This window comes from Maniola jurtina, chromosome 28, assembly GCF_905333055.1.
Source record: "Maniola jurtina chromosome 28, ilManJurt1.1, whole genome shotgun sequence".
Classification (NCBI taxonomy): domain Eukaryota; kingdom Metazoa; phylum Arthropoda; class Insecta; order Lepidoptera; family Nymphalidae; genus Maniola; species Maniola jurtina.
Window position 1 is genome coordinate 488,066 of NC_060056.1, and position 15,222 is coordinate 503,287.

General features: G+C 34.0%; 3 protein-coding genes across 15 annotated transcripts in view; 1 reads left to right on the forward strand and 2 right to left on the reverse strand.

Annotated features, from left to right (window-relative positions):
- Window positions 1-6,362: 6,362 nt before the first annotated feature.
- LOC123879489 lies at window positions 6,363-10,047 on the reverse strand. The gene is made up of 2 exons (XM_045927214.1): window positions 9,861-10,047; window positions 6,363-9,776 (listed from the first exon to the last, which is right to left on the reverse strand). Exon 2 carries the CDS (start codon window positions 9,728-9,730, stop codon window positions 7,886-7,888), a length of 1,845 nt encoding a protein of 614 aa, XP_045783170.1. The 5' UTR covers window positions 9,731-9,776; window positions 9,861-10,047; the 3' UTR covers window positions 6,363-7,885.
- A 944-nt stretch (window positions 10,048-10,991) lies between these two features.
- Window positions 10,992-12,219, reverse strand: LOC123879514. The gene has a single exon (XM_045927266.1). It carries the CDS (start codon window positions 12,136-12,138, stop codon window positions 11,173-11,175), a length of 966 nt encoding a protein of 321 aa, XP_045783222.1. The 5' UTR covers window positions 12,139-12,219; the 3' UTR covers window positions 10,992-11,172.
- Window positions 12,220-12,963: 744 nt separating this feature from the next.
- The window catches only part of LOC123879474 (lysosomal alpha-mannosidase-like), a 28,450-nt gene continuing 26,191 nt past the window's right edge, over window positions 12,964-15,222 (forward strand). For all 13 annotated transcript variants that reach the window (XR_006799013.1, XR_006799012.1, XR_006799011.1 and 10 more), the window contains exon 1: window positions 12,964-13,110. The gene's annotated coding sequence lies outside the window, so the exon portion shown is untranslated. The remainder of the gene's footprint in view (window positions 13,111-15,222) is intronic.

The following is a 15,222-nucleotide window of genomic DNA, read 5'->3' on the forward strand; positions in this document are numbered from 1 at the left end:
GAAGTGCGCGCCGTGGTCGACAAACATCCCAACCTGTACACTTGATGCTACGTTTTAAAAATCGTTGGGTTTAATTTATGTAATTTAAAATTAAAAAATCAAATAAACGTGACTTAAAACTTGCCTTACTGACTATATTGCTTTTATTTGCCTATTTCCCCTACTCTTCTTTAATCTCTCGTGTGCTACATACCCTTGAGTAATGAGTAAGCGTGATAGAGTACAGGCTTTTGGATGGGCAGCACATTAGTAAAAGATGCCGTACGAGAAACAATCGATTAGCTGGGCAGCGCGTATTTTTCATACATATGATTGAAAGCGAGAGTATCAGAATGGATGAGTTGTGAAGAGATTGACACTTCGCCACAATACAAGCTGGCTTTTGACTGCGGCAGAGATCGACGCGCCATACTTCCCCGCGCCATTACGCGACACGCTCAAGTTCTTCGTGGCGAGCAAGATGGCCGCCCTTCCGCCGGAAGTGCGCGCCGTGGTCGACAAACATCCCAACCTGTACACTTGATGCTACGTTATAAAATCATTGGGTTTAATTTATGTAATTTAAAATTAAAAAATCAAATAAAAGTGACTTAAAACTTGCCTTACTGACTATATTGCTTTTATTTGCCTATTTCCCCTACTCTTCTTTAATCTCTCAGTGTGCTATATACCCTTGAGTAATGAGTAAGTGTGATAGAGTACAGGCTTTTGGGTGGGCAGCACATTAGTAAAAGATGCCGTACGAGAAACAATCGATTAGCTGGGCAGCGCGTATTTTTCATACATATGATTGAAAGCGAGAGTATCAGAATGGATGAGTTGTGAAGAGATTGACACTTCGCCACAATACAAGCTGGCTTTTGACTGCGACAGAGATCGACGCGCCATACTTCCCCGCGCCATTACGCGACACGCTCAAGTTCTTCGTGGCGAGCAAGATGGCCGCCCTTCCGCCGGAAGTGCGCGCCGTGGTCGACAAACATCCCAACCTGTACACTTGATGCTACGTTTTAAAAATCATTGGGTTTAATTTATGTAATTTAAAATTAAAAAATCAAATAAAAGTGACTTAAAACTTGCCTTACTGACTATATTGCTTTTATTTACCTACTAGCCGATGCCCGCGACTTCGCCCGCATGGATTTAGGTTTTTCGAAATCCCGTGGGAACTCTTTGATTTTCCGGGATAAAAAGTAGCCTATGTGCTAATCCAGGATATTATCTATCTCCCTTCCAAATTTCAGCCAAATCCGTCCAGTGGTTTTTGCGTGAAGGAGTAACAAACACACACACACACACATACAAACTTTCGCCTTTATAATATTAGTCTGATGTGATTTTTCCTACTCTTTTTTTCCTTTCCTTATAGTCGTACTAGAGGATGCCCGCGACTTCGTCCGCGTGGATTTAGATTTTTATAGATCCCGTGGGAACTGTTTGATTTTCCGGAACAAAAAGTTTCCTATTTCGATTACAGGGAGGCAAGCTGCTTCGGTACCTTTCATACAAATCGGTTAAGTGGACGGATCTTTAGGAATCCCGCGGGAACTCTTTGATTTTCGGGACAAAAAGTAGCCTATGTCCGTCCCCGGGATACAAGCTAACCCTGTACCTCGTCAGAATCGGTTAAACTGTTGGGCCGTGAAAAGGTAGCAGACAGACAGACACACTTTCGCATTTATAATACTAAGTATGGATATTAGTGATAATACCAAGTTATGTAAGTGAGTTAGCAATAAGGCCAAATACGGACCTCCAAAGTCGGTCACCCATCTAGTTACCGACTTGGATCATCGTTGCTTAACAATCGCAATTGATTGATATGCGCTGTCACAACTGGGCCACTCCTCTTTTTTCCTACTAGGTACTTTTGAGGCTACGGAAAATTCCTCTTGCGGCAATGTATATCCATAGAGACGTTAGTAGAATGAGAGAACAATATAATTCGTCTTACCGAAAGATATCGGCCTAACAGCTCGTTCACACAGGCTGCGTAAGCGTAGACGTAGCGCGTACCATTGCGTTGTAATGTATGAAACATGGCATACCGCTTGCGTGGCGTGAACGTTCGCGTAGACATAATGTGTGCAGTTACGTCTACGGATTTACGCGCGTCTTTACGCACGTGTCACGTGTACGCGCTGCATACGTATTTGGTGTGAATCGGCTTTAAAGCACAAAGCAAATCTACAAGTAGAATGGGCGTGCGGTCTTTTTTGATAGCAATTTCAACTCAAATACCAACATAATTGCAAAATTACTGATAGTAATTTTTAACTTGTTGAATTAAATTCAAAATGACTTTGAGTTTGAACAAGCGTAAATTAAAAATTTATAACACCCCCGACAAGTGAAGGTTACAGTTACTAGAAGAGCTGATAACTTTCAAACGGCTGAACCGATTTTCTTGGGTCCTAAGAACACTCGATCAAGCCACCTTTCAAACAAAAAAAAACTAGATTAAAATCGGTTCATTAGTTTAGGAGCTACTATGCCATAGACAGATACACACGTCAAACTTATAACACCCCTCTTTTTGGGTCGGGGGTTAATAAAGTTGCATGTCCTAGTGTTAAAAGAAATAAAACAAATGATTCCAAACTGCACACATTTATTCAGTCGAAAAATCGGTGTAATTTTATTAGAAAAAAAAGTTTTAACAGTCACAAACCAACAGATGGCGCCGATATTACAGACGTAATAATTCAAATATAATAAAAGCAAAACCTATTTTTTTATGCAAAATTAGTATGTAAGCATAGACCTATAATACTTTATGTAGGTAGGTATATAAAAAATTAAGTCAGTAAAAATTGCGATTTATTAAGCCTGTAAAATGCGACCATTTATGAAAGCAAAGACCAATATTGAGTTTGTTAAACTTAAACCAAAATAATATGCTCAAATAAAACTTTCATTCCACTTTTTTCGTTATAAAAATTTTGTTAATGGCTTTCCAATCAAAATATTGGTCTTTAATTCTTTTTTTATAACAATATGAACACTTTTTTGGATCACAGATAATGTGTGCGACAACTTTGGTTAAAAAATGCAACAGATCAAACAATTTGGTCATAGAAATGTCAAGAAAAACAGAAAAAAGATTTTTCAAAGTCATCGCACACGTTTTTAAAAACTATTTTTTTTACAATAATTTCGGATATCAACAGTTAGATCACAGAATTGTTTAATTTTTTAGTAAATTCAAGTATACGTTTTAGGATTAAAATGCATTAGCCTTCAAATTAAAAAAAAAAAACAACTTTACAGTTCACATTTTAAGTGTGCACTTAACTTTTAGTTTTTTTTTTAAGCTTTTATTACTTAATACAAAGTATTTTTAAGTTAAACTACTGATTATTATGCAATTAATATAGATAATTATTATTTAATTACATTTTTAAGAATCAACATGAGCTTCGCATCTTTTTTTTTAATTAAGTAATTAAAGGCATTTGTAAATATTTAAAAAAAAAAGTTTTACATTTCATTCCAATTTATGCCCATTTTGAGGTGTTTTTTTTTTTGCAAAAAATCTATAATAACATTAATTATGTTTTTACGAGAAGAGAAATATTCAAAAAATCTATAGTAATATTTATTGTGTTTCTACGAGAAATATTTAATAAAAATTACTTAGTCCTTATATAAAGGTTATAATAATTAATCTACGTAATTGATGTAATAATAAAATAACTACAGCACTATTAGCGGTCGCTATGTATTTATTACGTAATTTACACAAAAAAAAATTATTGGCTGGTTTTATTTTATTTTTTTCAACGCCAATTAAAACGTTTAACAAGTCATTTTCCTTTTTTATTTAAAACTGTGAAGGTACAAACCAATATAAATATGTGCGTGTTGAGCGTTGCATCAATATTTTTTATTAGTGTGGATTTAACATAATCTTTTTTTTTAGATTACAACCTATTATTGCTTACGATAGATCTTATTTAAGGAAAGAAATACACCTTGAATTCTTAAGATTATTAAATTAGAAAATTATTATCTAAACATTATTTTAATTATTCTAATGTATAGGCGGGTAAATGATGGCTAGATTTTTGTAATTTTTTAACACTGGCTAATTAATTACTGAACACATTTTTTTAACATTCAAAATATCAGTCTTTTAATTTGGAGGAATATTATTAGCTATTGCACACGACGAAAAAATGCAGATACAAACTTATTTGCCATGAGATGAGATGTGCCAACGTGTATGATACAAAAGAATCAATGTGCTCGAGCCGTAGGCAAGGTTTTTCAAATACTCGTAAAGGAAAACAACCAGCTAGATGCAATTTCTAAAGAAGATTAATATTATTTATCTGCATTTTTCATCCGTGCAAAATTGAGATCTGTAATTTTTAACAGGAATTACAAAATAATATCCTGAAAAAATCATTTTTTTTTGTCTGTTTAACAGCCTTATCACTAAAACCTTAATTATTAAGATATTAAGCTTAATTACGTTTGAAAAAACTAAAATGTGTAAAGGTCGTATAAAAGTTATCTAAACATTGTATAAAAGCTTTGAATTTATTCTCGATTTTTTTTAAATGGTTTACAAATTATTACTCTAAGTACGTAATATTATGATAATAATATACCTAAGGAATACATTTTTGGACTATTTAAATACATAAAAAAGGTCTAAGCTTCTAAATTGGTACAAAAATATTTCAAAAAACCCATATGGTTGACACCCTGTTTTTTGTAAATTCATAAACAATCACACTATTTTTTTTTCTATAATTTGAACACCAATGACATGAATGGTATAGGAACTATTTTTATTTTTGACTATTGTATATTTCGCTATATTATATCGGCAAAAATTGACTTATACACTTATTCCTGACTGAGAGACAATATAAAACTTATGATATTAGAAGTCTCACAACAAAAAATAAGTTTTTTCGCCTTCTGTGTGAGCAATTTGTGCATATTTACTTCAGTTTTATTATAAACTTTCGATTTCATACGGCAACATTAAGTAAATTAAAAATATAATATCCATCCTCAAACAGGCTAGAAACCGGAGCAATAAAATCAGTACATATTTTTTTTTTTATATATGGATTTGAGAGAGTAAAAATAATTAAGTAGGTAAACACGAAAAATTAAGCATGCCATTAAAAATTCAGCTTAATAATTATAACAAGTCAATAATATCAATCTTGTCTCTTTTTAAAATCGAAAAAGTGACAGTAAAACAAATTATTTAAATAACCATAAAATCAATGTAGTTTGGAAAAAAAAACTACTAAGTAAATAAAATGATGAGTCAATGAAAATTAGTATAAAATTGTATAGAAGAAAAAACAGTAAAAGAATAGATTTGTCAATCTGCGTTATTAGAAAATAAGTATAATTTTTTTTATACTTAAAATTAAACTTTAAATATTTGTGTGTTCATACCAACATTCACTGAAGTTCTTTAAGCATATTTAAACTTAAATTCTAATAATATTATGGCATACAAAATGAGATCCTTTATACCGATACTAGTAGACCTAAACAATGCAAAATCCAAATCATATTTCTTAAAAAAATAAGATTCCATTAAAAAAAATGTTCTGAATTTTGCACAAAAAGGAAAAAAATATTAAAAACAAAATTCTAATATAATTTCCTCCAGCAAAATATGGCTTTAACATTTATTTATAAAAAAAAGCATAACGTAAAAGGCCGATTCACACCAATTGCGTACACGTGACACGTGTGTAGTGACGCGCGCAAACCCCTAACACACCAGGTTACGCATACGTGCACGCTTTACGCAAGCGGTGTGCCATGTTTCATACAGTTCCATACATTACAACGCAATGGTTCGCGCTACGTCTACGCTTACGCAGCCTGTGTGAACGAGCTACAAAAGGCTTGGAGTCAGAAAAATAAAAAAAAGTACAGAGGAAAAACCCAAGAAATCTAGAACCCAGTGCTGTAAATCCAGTTAACATTTTTTAATCTCAAAAAAGCTAGCCAGCCAACCAGCCTAATTAAAAATGTTTGTATGAACACCAAAAATATTTTTTATCATCATTTACAACAATATTATCCTAATTACACATGCGCAAACAAATAAAAAAACAATGTATAAGTTTCAATAGGAAATATCACAACAGATTTAAGATTAACAGACAGTTCACACAAGAGTAAAAATAATTTTGCTAGGTATAAAATGTCAGGAAGAAATTAACTTACAGTAAACACAAGTTGTTTTATCATAATTGTTACATACTTCATGAACATGCAACTCATTTATAATTGCACAGAGTAAATTCTAATTAAAAAAAAATTAAGGCAGGTCTAATTAAAAAAAAACGGTCAAGAACAAACCAGAGTCGCACAGTAAATAACACTATAATTTTTGTTTTCGGATTTTCTTTTTTCTTGTGAGCATTACCGCCTGCCTTTCATGATTCTAGGTCAACGGGAAGTTCTATATGGGTTTTGATACCCTTGATGGCTCTTGACAGACGGACAAACAGACACAGAACCCTTATAGTACCTTTTTTTCTCTAGATATACAAAACCCTAGAAAATGACAATAAAAAAAAAATATTAAGCATAATATTAGCAAAATATGTAATTGAAAATAACTCAACCTTTTCCTTCTTAAGCTTAAGGCTACGATTTAATAGGCTGTAGCTATAGTCATTGATCTTTGCCTGCCCCCAAGATATTTAAAAAAAAAAAAGGGAATAAGCTTCGAGTGGGAACATTATGGTTTTCGTTCTGACTATAATTCTTTGAACCATTGAGTATTTTTGTGAGACTATAAAAATAGTGTAAGCTATATTTTACGTTAAAAAAAAATTAATGACTTCACCATTCAAAAAATTCATAGTAAATTTGTATTGATAAACATAATTTTACTTCAAGCAATTATAAATAAGATTTTATAGCACCTTTAAGTACTGACTTGATAGCAATTAAGTAATTAAAATCACAAACCTTATATTATTTAGTAGACATGGCAGTGGGTAGATGTCTTTCTGTGAACCAATGGGTGCTGGTACAGATGTGTTATGGAGGAGAATTTGAACCAGCAAATCCAATGAGATGACTTTAAAATGATGGAGGGAAGTGGCTGGATAAGAAGTGTGAGTGTGTGTGTGTGTGTGTGTTCGTGTGTGTGTGTGTATGTTTGTTATTCTTTCACTAAAGAACTACTGGACAGATTTGGCTGTTTGAAAAGTAGATAGCTTATACTTTGACTTAGCACATAGGCAATTTTTTATCCTGGGAAAAGTTCCCAGGGGATTTAGAAAAGTGTGTGTGTGTGTGTGTAGTTTAAACTTTCAAAAACAACGTTTTGGAATCTACATCAGAGTTTTCAGAATTTTGCAAATTCAAACGCACAAATTCATCAATAAACTGTTTCAAAGTTAATAAATGTTTTTTGACTTATATTTTGTTTCGTTATTTTCCTTTTCCAAAATAACATTCCAGGAATCTGATAGACTCGGTTTGTTAGTGCTAGTGTACGTTAAAATGATGGTGGGAAGTGGCTGGATGAGGACTGTATGGTAGTTCACACTTTCTAAAACAACGTTTTGGAATCTACATCAGAGTTTTCAGAATTTTGCAAATTCAAACGCACAAATTCATCGATAAACTGTTTCATGGATAATAAATGTTTTTTGACTTTATACTTTGTTTCGTTATTTTCCTTTTCCAAAATAACATTCCAGGAATCTGATGGACTCGGTTTGTTTGTGCTAGTGTACTTTAAAATGATGGTGGGAAGTGGCTGGATGAGGACTGTATGGCAGTTCACATTCTCAAAAACAACTAACTCCAGCAAAAAAATTTCAGTATTTGTACCCAGCAGTGGTAGATAAATTGATTCATTAGTGCTATAGGAGTCTCACTAACCAATTATATCAGCCAATTTCTCCTTCCTCTCAATATGCTGAGGTTCGCAACAATGTTTCATGAGTACATACTCCCCAACAATCAAATTCTCGAAACACAACGTACAAGCATACAACGCATCACCAAAACAAACAATCTTATTATCATCTCTGTACATTGTCATGGGGTTCAACACCGTACTCGGCTGAATTTCCTTACCAGCTGCAACACATTTCTTTATATACGCAGTTTTATACAGAAAATGGATCTTCTCACAATGCAACGGACTTAGAATGTGTCTCAATAACCCATTTTCTTCTGTTTGAACATCTTTGCACGACGGACAGTGGAATGTCAATGTACTCTTCATATCTCCGTCTTGGTTTACTTCTTCAGACTTCAACTGTATGCTATGAACTTGAACGTAGAATGATATACGTTCGATTGCAGCCTTTTGAAGCAATGTGTTGTATAAACTGGTATCTTGGAAGCTATTGTAGCTCACGATTCGATCGAGAGATTCCGAATACGCTGTTAACTCTGACATATCAAGAGTAAAGTTGCCGATAGAAGATGTTATTGACGTAGATTGATCATTTGTACTCGGAGAGGACTCCGACTCGGTCTCGGAGGATGTACTGTGACATTTACACGTACATTTCGACATGTCTGATTCGTCAGATGAACTTATATCAGTGGTTGAATCATGTGGAGTTACGTTTTCATTGAAAAGATTCAACATTGCTTCCCTAAGATCTGGAAAGTCGAAATGTTTCATTTTCTTCTTATGACTTATCCGTACATGCTTCGGTACATACCGTTTACATTTCTTGACAGGCCGGGACTGTTTGGAGTCTGCGTCAGAGTTTTCAGAATTTTGCAAATTCAAACGCACAAATTCATCGATAAACTGTTTCATGGATAACAAATGTTTCTTGACTTTATATTTTGTTACGTTATCTTCCTTTTCCAAAATAACATTCCAGGAATCTGATAGACTCGGTTTGTTTGTGCTATTGTACATAAACTCGTGCAGCATTTGTGGAATATTTTCCGCTTTGCCCGGAATACAAGCTGACCGAGAATTAAAAACTTTGGATACCTCGATGTGGAATTGGAACTCGCTGAGTAATTTCTTCATGAATAATTCCAACTTTTCTAACTTCGTTTCATAGTCGACAAGCAATCTGACTCTCTCTTCTTCATTCTTGTCAAGTTCAATGTCCGAGAATGATTCGATACTAACGGATGGAGCGATATGTTTGTCATCACTAGATTGACTTTCCGTTATCTTCCTACACATCTTAATCGATGATTTATTTGAAAGTACAGATATATCAGAGTCTGAATGACCCGACAGCGATTCAATTTCAAACTCTTCCTCAAAAGGTGATGACGAAGGATCATCAGACATTGCATCAATCAAATGAAATGATTTATTGAAATCCAAGCTTCTAAACTTCTCGCTGAAGGCATCTGAGCTTTTACACTCTAGATGCACATGTTTTGGGGTATTCTCAACATTGCTATCATAACTTAATGTATTCATTGAATGGCTTGTTGCCTTTTCAATATTCACTTTAAGTTTTTTGCTCTTACGCTTGCGTATAGGATTTTCAGTGCTCTTTAACAAGTCTGTATCCGATAAAGAACCTTTTTTGGCGGCGAAATTTTTCACGGTATCGGGAAGGTTTAAACTCGTGCATTGTCTAGAAGTTGAATCGGGTTCTGTAGCTTCGTAATGGATTACAAAAGGTTCGTCTACAACGTATGTGTCTCGACGTATCTTTGAATGTTCAGGATTTTCGGATTTTTTGAAATAGGTAATGTTTGAAAACATCTTTCGCAGTGAAAACGCCATTGTTAGCGAATTGTTTCACAGATGGATTTACTTGCATCGATTCTGGCTGCGGAATTATTAAAGAAATGCAAGTTGTAGATTTGTAACAAAGAGATTTCAAAAAGATGGACGTATACTATCAAAAATTTACCTTTTATCGTTGATATGTAGGATCCAAGACAGTGTCCACGGTTAGAACTTCATTTTGACGTGGTCCGATCACGAAATCATTCACAAAATACCTTCAAATTCATTATTTAATTCACCATTTTTTATTGACAATTGAACAAAAACACCAACACCTGTAAATCATATGTAAGATTAATCGAATAAATTGAAATGGGCATCTAATTTTAACAATGGCGGAACGTCTGCGAAAAAAAATCAATACATTTCGACCAATACGAAAATGGAGGAGTGGTCTCCTATATTTAGTAGTATTATAGGGCTAACAATTTCGTTATTGCCAGCACAGATGTTGCCAGTTAACAAAATTACATATTTTTAATTTTAACAAAAAAATAAGGGACAATCGTGGAACAAGGAATCAGCAATAACTTAGTTTTATTTATTCAATAAATAATAATTACTAGCGATATTGATTGTCATACAGTCTCAATCTTCAAAACCAATAAAAATTTCAAGATTCAAAGGTCATTGATCTACTATCCTATAGGTCAATGACCTTTTCTAAGGTCAAATTAAAAGAATTATCAGTAAATTATAAAAATAGCATGCATTATTTATATTATAGCACAGAGAACTCATGTACTATGAGCACATTCAATACAATTGAAGTGTTTTGATAAGATTGGAACAGTAGAAGACTAAATTGGTTGAACCAATTTTGATGAGACTTTTCCAGGTAGATTAAACTATTCAAGGAATGTTCCAAATTCTAAGGTAACTAATGCTCATCGTGGAAAGTCACTCGGCAATATCTAATCCATACTTAATATTATAAATGCGAAAGTGTGCCTGTCTGCTTCGTTTTCACGGCCCAATCACTAAACAGATTTTAATGAAATTTGGTACAGACTTGGGGTACATCCCAGGGAAGGACATAGGCTACTTTTTATCCCGGAAAACCAAAGCGTTCTTACAGGATTAAAACCGAAATCCACGCGGGCGAAGCCGAGGGCATCCTCTAATATAAAATAACACAATGGGTATTATAATAGAACATTAATTTTATTATTAGAGGTCCAGTAGGCGTCACAATCAAACTCGCGCCGCGCGCACCACCAGTTGTATATTGATGGTACTGTATCAGAAGCCTACACGAAAGTGCAAACAACAATTGTACATTCTAAAAGATGTCATGCGCGAACGCGTAGGTAACAAACACAATAGTTAAAAATAAATCGCCGCAATGTATGTAGTTACGCTCATAACTCCCGAACGACTAACCCTAACATAGCACTAACTCGAGGTCTGACTCGCACTTGACGACCTTTCTAATTTTATTTATCCTTAGATACATGTTTGATCTCATTCAATATATTCAAACAGGGTTTCTTAAACGCTGATCTGTGTGTTTCAACTATACTTTCTATTTCTGTAATATTTGTTCTATAATCCTTATGCGACTGTAAAAAGTTGAGTAAAAAACGACCATAATTCTTATCTGTTGCACAATTTTCTGATATATGACCCAACTTTGCTAAAATATAATTCTGTAATTCGTTATTTTTTAGACTGTTCTTATAAGCTGTATGAATTGTTACTAAATGATAAAGAAATGCTTCTTTTGGAACATCAGAGTGGCTTAAAGTTATCAAGAATTCAGTTTGCTCATTCATGTTTAAAGTCGATACAAAATCATGTAAAATATTACTTGGTAATTCAGTATCTTTAAAAATTATTAGAAGTAAATGTTTATGAAACAATGGATAGCACTTCCCCTTAATGAGTAAATCCAAAGACAAACGAGTAGGTTCTCTTTTCAAAAATGCCGGGAAAAAAATAGTGTAAAAGTTCTCTAAAAACGTCGAATTAACGTTTTTCGTATCGTAAATGTGTTTGAATAGTTTTTCTATCGAATTAAGAGGTAATTCTTCTGCTAAAATTTGATATAAATTTGGATTTTCTAAACACTTTTCTAGGATGTAGTCGAAGTGTGTGATAGGTTCCAAATCTAAAATTTCGCGGGAAATATCGTCTCTTTCCAACTTCACTCGTACTGGATTGAAAATAGGTTTTTCATCGATATCCATAGCTTCTATTGGATCATTTGTAATTGGTATAGCTTCATCATTAATATCATTTTGATGATTTACTGTATTCGTATCCGAAACTTCATCTTTCCCAAAATGTTCGGATTTGTTACCAAACTTCTGAATCCATTTGTTATTGCTTTCAACAGTTGCTAGTTCCATACATCGTTTAAGAAGTGGTTGAGATGACTCCAAAAATTGCCACAGCGACATGGTGCACCAAAATAATACTTATTTAAAAGTTTTTCGCGAAACTTAACCTGAAACCTCGATGAACCTCGATATTTGTTTGTAAACAAAAATCAATGTCACTTTGATTCAGATAACATCAAAGACCTTACACTTAGTAGTGTAAGGTCTTTGGATAACATTTGGCAAAAACTCTACAAAAGTTGTCTATGGATAAAGTTCAAATCATAGACATTCAAAACAGTGTGTCTACTTTTAGGGATTTCTCCCTATTTTAGGGCAATAAAGTTAATATTAGGTATGGCTTAGGGTATTTTTATTAGCCCCCTGTAAAAGAGGTGTGTTACAACTTACAAGTTAAACGTGTATATCTGTCTGTGGCATCGCAGTTTTCAAAAGGATAATCATATTTTGATTTAGAAAAGGGCATGTGGCTACAAAATGTTTTTTTTTTTAATAATAGCCTGTTTTTATAGGTAACTATAATAAATTAGCTGAGCATTTATTATTCATGTTAGACAGAGTTTTTATAATTTGAAACTGGAAGAAAATGATAGTCAAATACTAACCTTCTTTACAAAATTTAAGATTTATAAAGTTATGATCATAAAATGAAATTAAACATTTGAAATGATGTCGTTGAATAAAAATTGAAATAAAACTGAAACGAGTTAAATAATTTTCATGTAGTTACATTATTAGGGCATGAGAAAGTTAAAGTAATTTAGGGGAAATTCCTACAAAACTAGAGTGAAATTAAAATCGTTAGTGAAAACACTGCAATTAACTACGTGCTACTGTCAAGTCTGTGCTGTCAAATGTCAATTGACAAATGTCCAAATGGTCCAGAATGTCATTCAATTCAATCATTCAGTGGTCTGTGCATTCAATGATTGCGGGAGAAGAAGAGTAGACATCATTTAAAATTGTAATTTCATAGAAATTAAACTAATATTCTTTGTTAGTTTTCTTAGATGTAGTGTGGATTTGTAACTGGTGAGTTTTGTTTCAAAATATATTACAGTAATTTACTAAAAGGCTTAAACAAGAAACTAGAGGAAAAATAAAATAATTAGGTATACTTGCATACCTACTTTATTGTAAGTATTGTTAACAATTTGTTAAACATATAATTGCTAGAACTATGAAAGTATATGACCCTAGGAATTATTTAAATTGATTGATTTAGTAGGTTTATTTAATAGGTAAGCCGTAAGTACCTACCTACCTATTCATAGGCATATTATTGTAAATTGAATAACTTCTTGAAAAGAGCAACCGCCGAGTTTCTTGCTGGTTCTTCTCGGTAGGAGCGGCATTCCGAACCAGTGGTAGATTATTTTGACGATTCAAAAGCACTTGTAAAAGTTTAATTAAATAAAAATATTTTGATTTTTTTTTTTGAATTCGCACTTTAGTCTCTGTTTAAAAAAATCTAAAAAGTTTTTCAAAGTTTAATTTTTAGCTCCCTGTTCGTTAGTCTACCCGCTCTAGAAAATGCAATTTTTTAGGGATCCGTAGCGTACCTGAAGAGGCCAACGGGACCATTATTCCTGAGCCTCCGCTGTCTGTCTGTCAACGGACTGTATCTCGTGAACCATATTATCTAAGTAGAGAGTTGTCATAGAGTCTTAAGAATGTGTAGGTATTTCGTGTTGCTCCTAACAAAAAAAAATATATTAAAAAGTCTTATTTTCTGGAACCTTTTGTGTTTGAGTCTGACTCGCATTTGACCGATTTTTTTTTATCAATTACAAAAACGCAAAAAAAAACCATTTACCTTTGATTTACTTATTAGGTAGTACTAACCAAATCGTTATTTAATTCTAGATTTACGTCAAAATGAGTTCGGCAAGTGATTTTTGAGAAATAAGTAGGTAACCTACCTACCTATAGTTCGCGACAGGTCGAGTTGGCAATCGGGGTATGAGGCGGGGGGACGCCCCGCACACCCGCACGTCACCCGCGTTAACCCACCCCGGATCAGAGCGGCGGTGTACCATACCCCGATTACCATCTGGACCTGTCGCGTTCTGTACTTACATATTCCTCAAACCAATTAATTTTTAACCCCCGACCCAAAAAGAGAGGTGTTATAAGTTTGACGTGTGTATCTGTCTGTGGCATCGTAGCTCCTAAACGAATGAGCCGATTTTAATTTAGTTTTTTTTTTGTTTGAAAGGTGGCTTGATCGAGAGTGTTCTTAGCTATAATTGAATAAAATCAGTTCAGCTGTTTGTAAGTTATCAGCTCTTTTCTAGTTTTCTTATATAAGTTTTTGTGTCGGGGTTTTTTTTAATAAGTTACCAAAATAAGTAAGGTTTTTTTAATAAGTTAAATTACCAAATTACTGACAGTAGGTAGGTAGTAGGTACCTACTTTATGTCCTTATTATTAAGATGAAACTTAAAACAAACCCTGGAATTCCCAACAGGAATTCCCACAGATGGGTAATTTTTAGTCGTTTCGAAAAAAAAAATGGATTTTTACTAATCTCATAACTAGGAATTGGGACTTCGTCTGTGTTAGCGTTTGCTGGCGCGCGTGTTGTGCCTTTTTGGAGTGTTTTTTTTGTTAAAAGTGGCCGGTTTTTGTGTTTCACTGGTGTTTTTTGGTGCTGGAACCATGCTGGAACTAACTGGGAAGCGCTCTAAAGGAGCGCCGCGCGTATGTCGGCGAGCGCCGGCACAGACGAAGTCCACACTTATATAGTTTCCCTAACTTGTAAATAACTACAAACTGGACTTCGTCTGTGTTGGTGTTGGCTGGCGGGCGTGCTCTACCTTTTTGGAGTGTTTTTTTGTTGTTAAAACTGACTGGAAAGCGCTCTAAGGGGGTGCCGTGCGTATGTCGGTGAGCGCCGGCACAGACGGGGTCTATACTTAAATAGTTGTAAATAACTACATACTTGACATTGGCTAATCTTTGTAAAGCCAGACGAGAGAAAAAAAAAATAGGAATTGCCCTAGTAGTCTGATATGTAGGTAGGTACCAGGATCTTATAGCTGCGAGGAGGTCGTACGGATGCGACCGAGATTTTTTATCATGTCAAACGGTTCTTCGCCTTGTAACTTATGCGATCAACGTTCCACAATTTACTTTGTACTA